Source organism: Armigeres subalbatus, chromosome 2 (genome assembly GCF_024139115.2).
Source record: "Armigeres subalbatus isolate Guangzhou_Male chromosome 2, GZ_Asu_2, whole genome shotgun sequence".
Taxonomy (NCBI): domain Eukaryota; kingdom Metazoa; phylum Arthropoda; class Insecta; order Diptera; family Culicidae; genus Armigeres; species Armigeres subalbatus.
Window position 1 is genome coordinate 143,156,547 of NC_085140.1, and position 15,317 is coordinate 143,171,863.

Consider the following 15,317-nt stretch of genomic DNA (forward strand, 5'->3'; position numbering starts at 1 on the left):
GAACCTTATGAGCCTCTTGAAGAAAGGCTTCCGAGTCTCTTGAAATATGGTTTTCGAGCCACTTAAAACGAGGCTTCCTAACATTTTGGAAGGATAAGCCAATAAGCTTTCTTTCCGAGCTTTCCGAGCCTTTCAAAAGAAGGAGAAAAGAAAAAAGAAAGTTTTAATAATAAAGCTAGAAAAACTTCCGGTCCTCTAGAAAAGAGACTTCCGAGACCTTAAAAAAAAGGCTTTCGAACTTATTCATTTTTCTTCGATAACGTAAATTTCCTCCTCTAAAATTTCACGCGCTGTTTACCTTTCATTGTTTTTCCTGTGGCATTTTCCTAGGATTGCGAGGAAAATTAACAAAATCGGTTGATAATTCTGGATGGGTATCCTACAATCCCATCGATATCCTATGAAATTGTGATGCAATTATGTTTGATTTATGGTTGTAGTATCATGTATGATTGGAAGTATAAAAACAGCTCATTTTTATCGAGGCATTTTGGCATACTGGAAAGGAAATATGGTTCTATTTTCACTTGGGACCTCAGTTGTACATTCTTGAGAGCTAGCTCAAACATTGGCGCTCTTGACAACAATTTTGCGCTGACCGACCGACAACCGACCGGTATCGCCACATCCGGGTGGCATGGAAAGTGTACCTTGCATATCAGTGGACTAATGCATATCAAGGATTGGAATAAACGAAGACGAATGGTCTGCCTCTTGGTCACACTTGGTGTTTCTTCGGCAGAAGGGTGCAAATCGAATCGGAAGTTGTGTATAGATTCGATACCCTTCTCGTCGGACCAGTATAGCCACCGTTTGCAGAGGCAGTTCCATCGCTCGGAAATCGAACTATTTGTCCCGGTCAATGTTGATGCTCCGGCTGAACTGATGTACACTTTGGAGTTATTTATGGCTTTCATCCGGCTCTGATGGTACCGGGATCGCACGATGCATCTAGAAGTGAACGAGTTTTGCACTGTTGAGGAAGCTTGTGGAACTTCTCCACAGGGAAGTGATGAATGGTTTCAAATTTGGTGTGATCAATCGTGCCGCTGTCTTGAGCAATTGATGGTTTGAGTTTAAAAATTTCAGTGAAAGCAATAGGTAAAGAATCGTCAACTCACAAAAATCTGAGGAAATCTTAAGTAACCACAAGATCATATTTCAACAGAATAGAAGTACCATGCCAAACACCTGAATTAAATTGCTCCTATGATACGGCTTCAAAATAAAATTTCCTTGAAAAATTAGAGATTTTCCGTAAAAAAAGGAAATTCCCAATAAAGAAATCAGGGCATGAGCAATAAATACACATAAAACTTCTACAAATAATGCAAAATTTCCATAAACAATTGAGAAATTTCCACAAAACAAAAATTAAAATTAAAAAATCAATAAAAAGCAATAAAAAAAACGAAAATTTCCGTAAAAAAATACAGAAAGCAAAAAATTTGATAAAATTTTCCATAATTGCTTTTTTGTATTTCGCAAAGGAATTTTTCATGTTTTTTTCTGGCTCTTTACTGATTTTTTCGTAGGCAGTTTTCATTTTTTGTGAAAAAAAACATTACTTTTGTGTAAAATTTTGTAATTGTTTATACTTAATGTTGATTTATTTATGGAAATTTTGTATTTTTCTTTTCGTGGATCATTTTGATTTATTTATGGAAAATTCTTCTTTAATAATTGCAATTTTTGCCTTTAGAAATGCCTAATTATTTGTGTTAGTTTTGAATTATTTGTGGAAATTTTATATTTATTGATTTCTTTATTGGCAATTTCCTATTTTTATGATTTTTTAAATTTTTTTAGGGGGAGTTTTAATTTTAGTCCTTATGTTACCTTATGTTTGACCAGGCAAGTTAATTGAACAACTCAGTTTAATTCAATTGACTTGCCAAAAGTTGAATATATAATATATTCAACCTTTTTCATTCAATTGAGTAGAACGAAGGTGCTTAGACGTTCAATTCGCGTTCAATTCACTTGCCTTGTCAAAATGTAGCATTAGGATACTTGATTCCACTACAGATCTATTCTATGAAAGGACACATAATAAAGCAACACAAGAAAATTAATGTCATTGGGTAAAACACTCACTATTGTTGGCATGAGGAGTGTATCATGATCAATTGTGTAAATATTAAATTAACAGGTATTTCATTACAATTAATTGCATATTATTCGGCAACTCGGCCGTACGAAAACCATTATTTCATTGTTAAATATCTTGGCTGTGCATATGCACTCACACGTTTCGAAATGGACAAATTGATATGAAATTTGCGAAAAAGAATCCACGTGTCTTGGAGGGACTCGAACCCTCAACCTCCTACTCTCTAGATAGGCGTGATAACCCCTACACAACAAGACCACTTAAAGGTCACGTTTGCGGAAAAGCCATCAGAATCCGAGTACCAACCTCCACCGCGGTCAGCTCTCTTTTTTTGCAAATTGAATATCTTTCGGATGCTTGATTTGTCCAATCTCCACATGTGCTTTATTGTTGTATATCCACAGTCAAGCGAGTGCACATTGTTTATTAAACGAGAGGATCGCACTCCATGCCCCCAACAACGGACTGATATAGAATGCGAATCAATCGCACTCTGCTGTGCCAAAGGCTTGCTTGACTAAAGCATTTGATGAGTTTGATTGCCTTACGTGTGCGGTCGCGTGTACTCAGGTATTTCATTTGTTTCTTTTTTTATGAAAGATAAATTTCAATATTTTGCCTTTGGAATTCAGGCACCATCGTGGTCCCAGATCTACCCTAACTGTACATCTCCGCATCCCAGGAAAAATCAGAGCAAGGGAAAGTACTGACAGGTCTTGAACTTCTGATGATTTTGAATATCTTTCAGACGTTAGCTCAAAATTGTCTCCTGTTAAGGAAAAGTGATAAAATAGTAGGCTTTGTTCTAGAATTTTGAAAATCAAATCCTTCTTGTATTGTCCATCTTGATATTTACTCGGATTACTTTTCAGGATGGTTAATTATTTGATTCGCTTGAATTGTGCGCTTGATCAATTCGTTTGTGGCTTCTTCGTAAATTCACATTAATTATCCAGCATATCTCTCACAAACCCCTCGATTGAAGAAATAGGGGACTAGCGAAGTGAAAGGTGGAGTTAACAAAATGGTTACATGTTCTGTTTTATTTATTTTTTTTTTGAAAGCCAGTGCTCACTACGAGGAAAAGTAGATTAAGAATCTCAAAACAAGCCCATGCAGTTTGAACATGACCCCTTTTAATTCTATTCTTGAGTGGAAATTGCAAATGGGTTGCATTCATGACAGGATGTGCGAAAATTTATTAAATTTATTTTCAGAAGCTTGGACCTTTTTATAAATTTATATTATCCGAATGTATTTACGAACCAATATGAATTCTGGAAAAAATCATTTTAAATTGCGAGGGTGACGTTTTGAACCGTTGTTTCAACTTGCCCCGCACTATGCATTTCTATTTGCCCCGATGGGTTGAAAATGCGGAGCAGTTTCAAACGACAAAAATACGAAAATTTACCGGGTCTTTCATCGATTTTTTATAATCATTATGCTTATTCAACACTAGCAGACCCGATGAACTTCGTTTCGCCTAAAATTGATTTATTTTCTGAATAATTCTTGAGTTATGAAGAAATTGATGTTTCATTTGTATGGGAGCCCCACTTTCCAAAGGAGGGAGGGACCTCGAATCATCTTAGGAACCTTCCCCGGCCCCAAAAACCTCGGCATACAAGTTTTAAAGCCGATCCGTTCAGTAGTTTCGAAATCTATAAGGTTCAGACAGACAGAAATTCATTTTTATGTATATAGATGTATATAGATTGGATGATTACCTACCGTGAAAATTTTGAGACTTATTTATTGGCACGCCAAAAACAACTACCATTATATTTGAAGCAACTTTATCCTATGGAAATTTGCAGGAAATCGTTGATTCCAGCGTTAACTTTTGGTTTTTATTCAGGGGGTCCATTACTAGCACTCTCCCTAATATTTATGGTATAAAATTAGTTTACATTTATTAGCTAAAGGCTTATACATTGTTCTCAAGGTCTGAAAAGATTTATAACTGTTGATTTTAAGCATTATATTCAATTTTTTTTTCATCTAGCAGTTATATTTTTTCAAGTGAAATCTTTTGTGCTTGTAACTTTCGCTTCTCTAATGGATATTTCTATCGAGTTTAGTTGGTTTTTATCTAGGAAAATAAATATCGATTGTTGAAACATATTGTATGGAAGGTTATATACCAAATTAATTTGGTTACACGGGCGACCACCTTATCAGACCTGCGAAAATTGTTTGGGTACTCAAAATTACCTTCATCCTATAACTTCAGTAGAACCTCAAGACCCTCAACTTCAGTAAGTTCAAGTTCCCTATATTATCTTAATTATTCAGATCTGTTATAGTTTTTTTACATTCTATTTCCAATGGTTTGAATTTTCAGGCTTTACAGATTCATCATGGAATGGAGAACGTTTTCCGGGACGCCAGGCAATGTGAGGCAAGTAGGCTGAACCCGGAACTGTCCCGCATAATCCGGGACGTTTGTAACCTAATGCCTACATGCAGATAGCGTAATGGTGTTGCTAGAGTAAGAGCATCTCACAGCTATTATTGTTAAGGTCCGACTCCCATCAGCGCACCATGGAATTTTTCTAATCGTTCTCACAAAAAGTGAGTGAGAGGTGAAGTGATTAAACGAAAAAGGTTTTCGTCTAGCAGTCACGATTTTCGTTTGTCTTCAAAGGCCGAGAAAAAAAGATTGATGAAAAATGCCCCTCACCATAACAAAAAAAAAATGCTCGCCTAATATTTCCATCAAACCTCAGTAAAAATTTAGAAAAAGTCGAGTTTACGCACTTAGTTTTTATTTCTGCAGCTCGGTAAAAATCCGCATAGCCGTGCGCCAGCAAAATAAATAACTGATATACTGATGTTTGTTAGCTGGCAAATTATTTGCTGACCCAGAGTAACAATCTGTGAGAAGTTAGAAATTGGTTAGGGTCTGTTAGTTATGTTACGGCTCGAAAACATAACCATTTTTATGCTTTTATGCTGACTCCATTTTTTCTTTAAATTTTGACAGTTCTTTTTGTTTCACTCCGCCGGCCGGCTTCGGTCGGTGCACAGATACCGACCGAAAAAGTAAAATTTATTTCACGTGTTTGTTTCTCGTGGTTTCCCAGCGCTTCTTCGACCGACTTAACTTTAAAATAAAACTTACGAGGATAAATGAAGCTCAGCAATGCAACTATCATCACTAAGTGGTAAGTAAGATTGGATCCAAATAGTCAGGAAAGGGGAACTAACTTCTGGAAGTGTTTTGTTTTAGGTATTTGGCAAGGCAAAAGTCCTGCGGACGGCGGAAGCAAACATACGCCTAGTGAATAAGCTGAGCAGGAATGTTATTGCTGGCGATTCATTTTTAAATGATCACAATGAATCATACGAGACGCTCGAATTTAATTTGTGTCTGGAGAAGATCTACGCTGGTTTGCCATGATGAGTGTTCAGTCTGGGGTGAGAAAGACGATGATTTAGACAAAATAGTTGAATTGAGAGTGAGAATTTCCACACCCTGAATCAAACAGAAGAAATCGATTTGAGCAAGTTCATCGACGAGTGTCACTATGCAATAAGCAATGCAAAACAATTCAGCCATTTAGTTACAAACGAACATAACAGTGATTTTGATCCGGTATCGCTCCGACTCTTGCCCATTCAGGATCAGCGTAACGGTTCGAGAAGTGAAAATCAAGTGTTCAAAGACTGCCAGGCGGTTTTGAATAATTTGTTAATATATTTTGGTAATGTGGGAGATGAGGGGCCCTCCTTAGCCGTGCGGTAAGACACGCGGCTACAAAGCAAGACCATGCTGAGGGTGGCTGATCAAAAATGATCAAAAATCAATTGAATACATTTATGAATAAAAAAAACTTCCCGTTGATCTTGTTTGATATTTCATTTACATCCCACTGTCATTCAAGGCAGTTTGGTTATGTATTTTCACGATTTTCACAAGTACATAATCATTCTGCCATGAATGGCAGCTGGATGTAAATAAATCAGCATAAAAGTCCTTTTGAAATAACCCTAACAATACCCTAACCGCCCACTGCGAAACATAACTAACTTCACTCTAAAGTTAGACTAACATGTTAGATCAAATCATGCAACAAACATAAACATACCTAACAAAAGTGTTGCAGATCTGTCTAATTTTAGTCTCATTTTACCCTAAAGTTAGAGAGAATATTAGAGTAACTTTCTAACAGGTTACACTCATATTAGGGTCAAGTTAGAGTAACCTTGTTTGCTGGGGATTTCCAGCAATTTTGACAGAAATCTCGGCAAAAAACATGTTTGCTGGGGCACGGCTGTGCGAATCTCGGTAAAAGTTGACCATTTTGCTGACATCCCGGTAAAAAAAATTAAGTTTGTACTACTGCAACCAACAGCTGTTTGGAAAGTCTCACAGATTCAATATTGCTGTTTGCATTGAAACTTTTCGTTTCGTCGTTGAAGACAATGACATTTGTCTCCAGCGACTGCTTCCCCGATAGACCTTTTATACATGTTTTTCACTCATACATGAATAATACTGTCAAAACTTGCATTTGACAATGAAAAATTCAGCTAAAAGCTCTATTTTTTGACATCGATACACTCACACAAACAATCGACATTAATTGTCAAAAATCAGGGTTACTAACTTTATAACTTTCCCCTTGTCGCCGAGTCTTGCGCTGAGTGCTCGGCGCGGAAACCCAAAGGTGGGAATAAAATTTTGGGATTTATGCGCAATAAATCTTCATGAATTTGGTTGGAAATTTGCCTGGAGACTTTTTTCAAGATGTCGATTGAAATGAAAGGGTGGCACTTTGGATCTGTAATACTTTTCAAAATGATGAACAGATCCAATAAATATGAAATCTGTTGATTGCAGTTAAAAAATCAGCTTTAATTTATTTTTACTGAGGCCTGTTGGAAATATTTAGCGATGAATATTTTTACGTTGTTTATGGTAAACATGTATAAAACTGATCTGTTACTTATGTCCTTTTGTACAATTAAGCTAGATTCTACCAATAATCTGGGTTACAATATTTTTAACAATATTAAACAAAATTAATTTTCTTTTATTCGTATTCTTTTTATTAGTTTTTTGCATTATGTATATAATGCAAAAAAAACTATTCAATAAAAATTCCGCGGACATTTTTTTTAAATTTCGTTTCGTTTCGAAAAATTTCGAATCAAATGGACCTCAATTTCGTTTCGTTTCGAAGTATCGGAAGTAAATCTGAATTTCGTTTCGTTTCATTCCGAACCAACAATAGCATTTCAAATTTCGTTTCGTTTCGTTTCGTCAAAAAAAACCCAGATTAATCCACCTAGTGGTGATGGCGCCTTTCTCGCGCAAAAAGGTAATAAATGTAGCCTTTACGCTTACACCTCGATGATGTACAAGAAAGGCAAAATAGTTACACCGCGTAATGTTATGATAGAAAATTTACACTAGTAGACGATAGATGGCGCTGCCAAAAGTTTCTCGAATTTCCTATGTTCGAATTTTAACTTTCGGACAATTTCATAGTACTATGAAACTGAACGAAGAGCATACTTACGCCTAAATGCGTGCAACACGAGCATCTTTATAGTACGATGAAACTCTTAATGGGAGCAAGCCACGGATAAACTTTAAAAATATTCATAGATGCAAGGCATTTTTTTAACACATTATTGTTCTATGTGACTATGTATCATCACTATTGTAATATTATCTATGTTTTGCAATTAGCAATTATTATGAAATTCAATAGTGATCAACATCGTTTTAGTCTCTGTCGGATGCAACTTGTTGCAAGAAAATCGGTTAAGAGTTTCTATGTGAAAATTTGGCTAATGTTTTTTATGGCATTTTGTGCACACACACACGCACACACATACACACACACACACGCACACACGGACAGACAGACATTTGTTCAGCTCATAGAGCTGAGTCGAATGGTATATAACACTATGGGTCTCCGGGAACTCTATCAAAAGTTCGAATTTGGAGTGAAATGATAGCCTTTCGGTACAACTTAGTTGTACGAGAAAGGCAAAAAGTGTTATCGCATACCGCCTTACGCCATATAAGCGTCTCAAATAAACGCATTTATAAAATAATATAAGCAAGGACATGAAATTCAATTTGAAAAAAAAAATGTAAAGTTTCTATTGATCTGACACGATGCCTAACCCCTCTATGAATAATTGTTTTACCCTAACAATAGACTGACCGTATTCTTTCCAATGCCACAATAAAAGAGAGGACGTATACGGAAATTGGATGTGCTGGAGAATGAGCCAACCTCTAATCACACCCCTACCAATCTTGTGTCTGTATTATGAGTCCGCAAATTGCTTTGGTAAACTTCTTGCCAAGCTATTACTCGGTTGATATATTCGCATCACGCACGGGGGAGAAAATGAAAGAAAAAAAAGGATGAAAAGCATTCTTTACTTTACCGATGAAGAGAAATTGCACACAGCTCCGACCAGCAATATATTTGCTCAGGATTGATTCAAAATCTGTCATACTATCGCACACTCACCCTATAATAGGACACGACCGACACTCCACCGCTAATACATTTCCTTTTCTCCTTCAACTCTATTCAACAGATTCTTCATGGTGTTCACATGTTTGGCCTTAAGTGTCTTCTCAACTATTCAGGAATACGAGGAACAAGCAATCGCCATCTTATTCGTCATGGAAATTATCGTAGTTATATGGTTTTCGATCGAGTTCTTCCTACGGTGAGTATTGTATTTGTAGCTAAATTAGCATTTTAATGCTAATTAATACACAAATAAAAGTTTTCATCTAAAACATAGTACTTAAGAAAATATAAATTCAATCATTGAATAACACCATAGTTATGATGAAGATGACAAGATGGGGTTCTGCCAAATCGCACCAAGCGCCAAATGAAAAATTACCTATTTTCTACCATGAGTTTTCGTGCATCAGATCTAATTGATCACAAATCATATCGGATATCCTTCCACTCTATAACTGAAGATATCCACAAATGTACGAATTAATGAAAATGAATCCATTTACGTTTCCATCTACGAACAACTATATCACAAGTCAGTGAAAAAACGCTTGGTGCAGTTCCGCTGAGCCGTGAACCTGGCTCTTATTGTCTCACAAATATTCTTCTTCCGAGTGATCGGCCATGCTTATTGGCCCTTCAATTTAGCTGCTTCATCTGGTTAAATCAAATTTTCTTGCCTATCTTGTGGGTATTGTTCTCTTGACATGGACATTACTTACAATGTTTTTAAAAAATTCGATGAACGTGCATTTGTACGTGAAAGATTTAATTTGAAATATGTATTGGAGGTAACCATTTTCCTTCGGTGGAGTTTGAACTCCTGATATTTTGATGTCTCACAATGGACTACAAAACTTACTTTTTGCCCCACAAAAGCGGTCTCGAGGGGTTTGCGTTCCAGCCAGATGATGAGCCTCGGACGTGCGCACACCCCACGGTGGGGAGTTTGTTCTCATCTGAAGAGATTTATGTTGGACGTGCTGGTACTTCAAATAGTGTGTTTTGGCGCAACACTCCCACACCGACATTATCAGGGGAGATGACTTGTTTGTAGGCAGCTAATATTTTTTCCGATAGTCCTGACTATCCTGTAGGTAAACAGATTGCATATCAGTGACCCGAGGAAACTAACCTCGGGGACGCCTAAGATGATGTCATATGCATCAGTAGTTGATGGACAGTTAGTTAGACGAGTTAGTTGATGGACAATGGGACGGAAGTGTCGGAATGCAAACTGTTCCTTGAGCATGTGTTCGGCAGAATAAAATAGGTAAACGTTTAACAATACTTTAAAAAAAAAGGCTTGTTCTAAGAGAAGGCATTTGAGTTTGAAACTTGTGGAAGATGAAGGTTGCTTCTCAAGCTTTCAGATAGGGACCCAGGCAGAAGCCATGAACAGAATAACAAAACATGATATGGTTTCGACTGATATCTATATATATCTTCATATGCCTGTGGGGAATAAAATGAGTCTGAAAAATGCATTTGCTTTTGTTGGTTACATCGATGGATGAAGTGGAACGTATTTCTTATTTCATGATAAAAATAATGAAATAAACTAAAATATTTAAAAATGACATTAATAGAAAAAATTATAACGAATTTGAAATTCAATCGTAGTTGGCATTTGAAATGCGCATACTAAGAAGCTAATGAGAAGAAATTTGAAATGCAATCTCAGTAGGCTGACAGGAATTCTACACTGACAAAAATCCAATCATATCCATTATGTGTGCCACACATCAATTTTGACTATAGCATTTCCCACATAATGGCTATGTGAATTCGCATAGCATATATGTGGAAACACACATAACCGTTATTAACTAATTACCTTTATTTGGATTCCTATTCCTCCTATAACGGGTGGTTATTAACGCACACATAAAATTTATTTATATATTTCTTTAGATTTTTGCCAATAAAAATGTGTTGATTTTTATTAGTGTAGATGATTCGAACAGTGAAAATATGTAAACGATCATTCAGTGTTATGGTTTTGAGGCGTGAACATGCGAATTATCCTTCGGTGTTCCGCGCTTGTTTTCGTTGGTAAAAGGCAAATCGGAGAAGGATTTGCTTGGCTACGACAATATCTATCTTCTATCTTCTATATATCTTCTATATCCATTATAAAAATAGGTTAACATTTTCTTTGAGGCCATATTTTATTTGAGGCAACTCACAAACGTATGGACCGATTTGCAATATTTCCTCACTAATCGATTCGTCTTGGGATCAACTATGTTTAAATATACCAATAGTTGATTAATTTGACAGAGAAAATTGGAAGATTGTCAAAATAAAACGGTTTCATGAATTCTGAAGAAAGCCATCAAGCTTGAACTGAAATCGATCTAGCGTGCGATGCTGCAACCAACTAAATGATTGACAGATCAAAAATAAAACCCGAGCGAGATCGGGCAGGTCCACCTAGCATATAAATAAAAATTAGTTTAGGTTCCTTTCCTAACGATTTAACTCACGAACGTATTACCCGATTTACACAATTTTCCATGCGAATTGGGATCTGTAAGGTTTGTATGTACAAAAAGTTGGTTAATTTGACAGGTAAAAGTAGAAAATCAGTAGAATACAACTCCGAATCAGTGTTGTGGGAACAAACCTGGGAGGGAGCTCTCGATACTACACATCAAATTAAGTATATACTGTGTTGGTAAAATCACTCATAAATCTCAATCAACGAGCGCTCCCGAGCGAACGAAATCGTCTGCGATTTTAAAGGAATGAATTTGAATTTTTCATGCTAAAACGCATCATTTCACTCATTTGCCAAAAAATCATTTTGGTTCAAAAACGCATTTGAAATCAATTTGGGGGCAATTTATTGCTTATACATAAAAGAGTATATAATATTTTATGCAACAAACGTCAATTCAATGTTTTTAACAAAGGAGAACAAAAGAAAACCTACGATGATTCAAACGGATGATTCGACTCATCCATGAGTTTTTAGGTGCTGAGTTGGGTGCGTTTCAACTCATGCTTGATTTGAATCATCCATGAGTTTTGGGATTTTGAGTTTTTACCAACACTCTGTAGATACAACAAGTAAATTTTCAACAAGAAAAAGTGGTGGAATTCAATGGGATTGTACAAACTCGTCTTATGACATTCTTATGAGTGAAGACATTCCACTAAAAAGCTCAAAATAATTTTCTTAACAAGAAAAAACAATCAACGTAGGCGCCACATGAAATGACTAAATTTTGTTTTGCGTGTTATTGTTGTTATATTGCCTTCAAAAATTTGCTTGCCGAGAGTTTCGTTTTCGGCTCACACTGACAGCTAGATTTCGGCTCGGCTTGACACACACATTTTTCGTATCCGTTTCTCCCTCCCAGGAACAAACCAATAGCACGACAAATGATCTAGAGTAGGTGCTGCACATAGTCCAGAATATGGCATTCGCATCACAAACACCAAGGTGAAGCTGGGTATTTTTCGCTAGTAAGAGATATAAAAACAGGCAACAACAATAAAAATTAGCACTGAGATATCATTTCAATATCAAGATATGCTATTATCCATAGCATCCATAGCAAACTAATTGAACATGATACTGATCACTTCTTACAAATAGCATAACTTGACCTTCTCATGTTATTCTAGTGCAAAATAGTGATTATTGTCGTCTGATCATTTATCCTTTATATCAATCATGTCCATATCATATTTTACTATTTAATGAACATTTGATATTATTGAGTTGTTTTCGTCAGCTCGGAGATGACTTTAGCTTACCTTAGCGCAAGATTATCTATGATTTAGAAACTCAAATGCTCAAATTCAATGTTTGAGATGTTATCCAAATCTAGAGTCTGTGTGTTGGATGATGAAGTATAGGCAGAAAGTTCGGCACAACAAAATACTGCGAAACATCATTTTAATGTTGATAACATGCTTAATGCTTATTGACTGAAGCTCCATACAGACTAGTGATGTTTGTGATATTATGTGAGGTGACGAAGTGGCGATCAATTTCGGCAGCCTTTTCGTTACGAGTTATTAAGCGATCAGCAGAGCCATTGTTGTCCAATGGAACCAAAAGTAGTTGGTCCAGTCCATACAGATAGACGGCTATTGTATCGCCTAGAACTCACCACCATTGCATACCTCAACCCCTTCAACGTCCTATCTCCGACCTTTAACAGTTGTGTGAATCGGTATCCTACCCTCTCTAGACCTTCCAAGTTTGCTTGGGCTGAGGTAGTCCAATCGACTATATGCCGAAAACCAGCTTCCCTGCCCGCTATTACTGCCGGTAATCGCAGGATCCCTCTGCCATTTGAAAAAAAAAACGAACGGGATCGTGCGCGCAATGACCGGCGCCAGTCTTCCTCCAGTGGCAGGATACCATAAAAGGAGCGAGGGGCTGGCACTCCTCCTTGGCCAATATAAATCATTCGAAAGCAAGATGCTTCATGAGAGAATACAATATGAGTTGTAGAACATGGAATACAGGTACTATGGACATCGCTATACACATGATTTCGTTTTCGAGGCAAGGGGCTGGCCTACAAGTCACATGTACCAACCTTACGGTATCGGACAGTCTACCTTAGCGAATGCAGTGATTTTTTAACAGAAAAGCTATCGCCCAAGACACCCATTCAGGCTACCCTTACAAACATACAACATCGACAACCTTCGCTTGGATTCCAGGGCATTATTGTATTCCATGGATGCCCCTTGCTGATGCCAAAGCCTGTATTAACCCCTTATAAGGCAGACGAATCTGAACACGCTGATCACGCCATTTTTTTTCCCTGTTGGGTATTTTAATCACTGCGACCATTTGTTAGATCTATTGTGATATATGCCCCATTTCATATAGCTTTGTCAAGTTGACGCATCATTGCTATGTAGAGCAATTGCATCACCTTGACTACCAGCGTCTTCCCAATACGGTATTATGGTTCTGATGAATCGTACTACCAAATTGGGACTTGTTCTCCAAACTTCAGAGGGTTCTATCAGCCCCCTGTTGAAGAACTGTAATCTTTTTCTAAAAATTGCCGGACAATGGCATAACAGATGTTCCAAGTCTTCCACATGTATACCGCAGAAGCGACATACATCATCTTGAAGTTTTCCTAGCAGCTTCAAGTGATAACGGCTCGGGCAATGGCCTGTTACAAGACCTGTATATGTGTTAAGATCTTTTTTTGAAAGATCTAAAATTTTGCGAGTGATAAATACGTTTGGTGTGATCAAACGTTTAGACTGCCTTGCAATCAATGTGTTCTCTATTTTTTAATGTTCCCAAGATTTGAGTTCCATTCTAAGAGAACACGCAGATACACCACAAAAAGGTTCTGGACCTATGAATTGTCGAGATGAACCAAGTCTTGCCAGCATATCAGCTTGTTCATTGCCTTCAATGCCACAATGACCAGGAACCCAATATAGGGTCACTTTGTTACGACTACCCAAGGTTTGGAGTGACTGAACACATTCCCAAACGAGTTTAGATGTGCATCTTGCTGATTTCAGAGCATTCAATGCTGCTTGACTATCAGACATTATGCAAATATTTGAATGCCTGTAATTTCGACGTATGCATAAATTAGAGCATTCAAGAATAGCCTGAACTTCAGCTTGGAAAACAGTTGGCCACTTTCCCATTAAAATAGAAATATTCGTCCCTGGGCCAGTCACGCCTGCTCCAACTTGATTTTTCAGCTTTGAACCATCGGTGTAAAACACAATCGATCCTGAACGAAGATTTGGTCCACCATTTGTCCATGTGCTTCGCTCAAGATTAATTACATCAAAACAACGACAAAAGTTGTATCTTCTCCTCATCCAGTCATCATTGTTTGTGATAAGTGAGTTGACATTTATTTTGTTTAGAATACTAAGATGTACTGTTAGGTCACCTTCGAAGAGGTTTGAATCTCTTTTGATCTTCAAAGCACTCTTCTTTGCTTCTAATTGAATAAATTGATCCAATGGTAGCATGTGGAGCAAAGCGTCTAGTGCTGTGTTCGGCGTGTTTCTCATCGCACCAGTTATTGAAAGAGTAGCTAATCTTTTAAGTTTTCCCAACTTCTTCTGTACCACCCTTTCTTTTGTTTTTGGTCACCATACTAATGCGGCATATGATATTCTGTGTTTCACAATCGCCGTATAAATCCATTGAATCATTTTTGGCTTTAGTCCCCACTTTTTGCAGACCGTCGCCTTACTTATCCATAAAGCATTTGTAGCTTTGCTTAATGCTTCTTCAAGATGTAAGTTCCAATTCAGCTTACTGTCAAGTCGAACGCCAAGATGCTTGACTGAGTTTGAAAGTTTCAAATCTGCTCCTTTCAATTTTAATGTAGGTAAAGAATAATTTCTTCTCCTTGTAAACGCCACTAGTGTGGCCTTTGAAGGGTTTATGTTTAATCCTTCGTTTTCACACCATAATGTGATGAAATTTAGGGCAGTTTGCATTCTATTAGAAATAACACAGTCATATTTTCCTCTCACCAATATAACTATATCATCTGCGAAGCCAATTATCTCGAAGCCTCGAGCCTCCAGTTGTTTGAGGCTCGATTAAAGACCACAATAGAGGTGATAGTACGCCTCCTTGAGGGCACCCTTTTACAGTTCTCACACTAATTGATGAGCTTCCAAGGTTTGCCGATATTTCTCGTTCGTTCTCGATCACGCCATAA

The 15,317-nt window shown here is 37.1% G+C and overlaps 1 protein-coding gene across 2 annotated transcripts in view; it reads left to right on the top strand.

Annotated features, from left to right (window-relative positions):
- LOC134210927 (potassium voltage-gated channel subfamily KQT member 2-like) overlaps window positions 1-15,317 on the top strand; it is a 685,380-nt gene that overhangs the window by 373,446 nt on the left and 296,617 nt on the right. For both annotated transcript variants that reach the window (XM_062687367.1, XM_062687366.1), the window contains exon 3: window positions 8,690-8,824. In XM_062687367.1, the coding sequence (XP_062543351.1) occupies window positions 8,690-8,824 (135 nt within the window). The remainder of the gene's footprint in view (window positions 1-8,689; window positions 8,825-15,317) is intronic.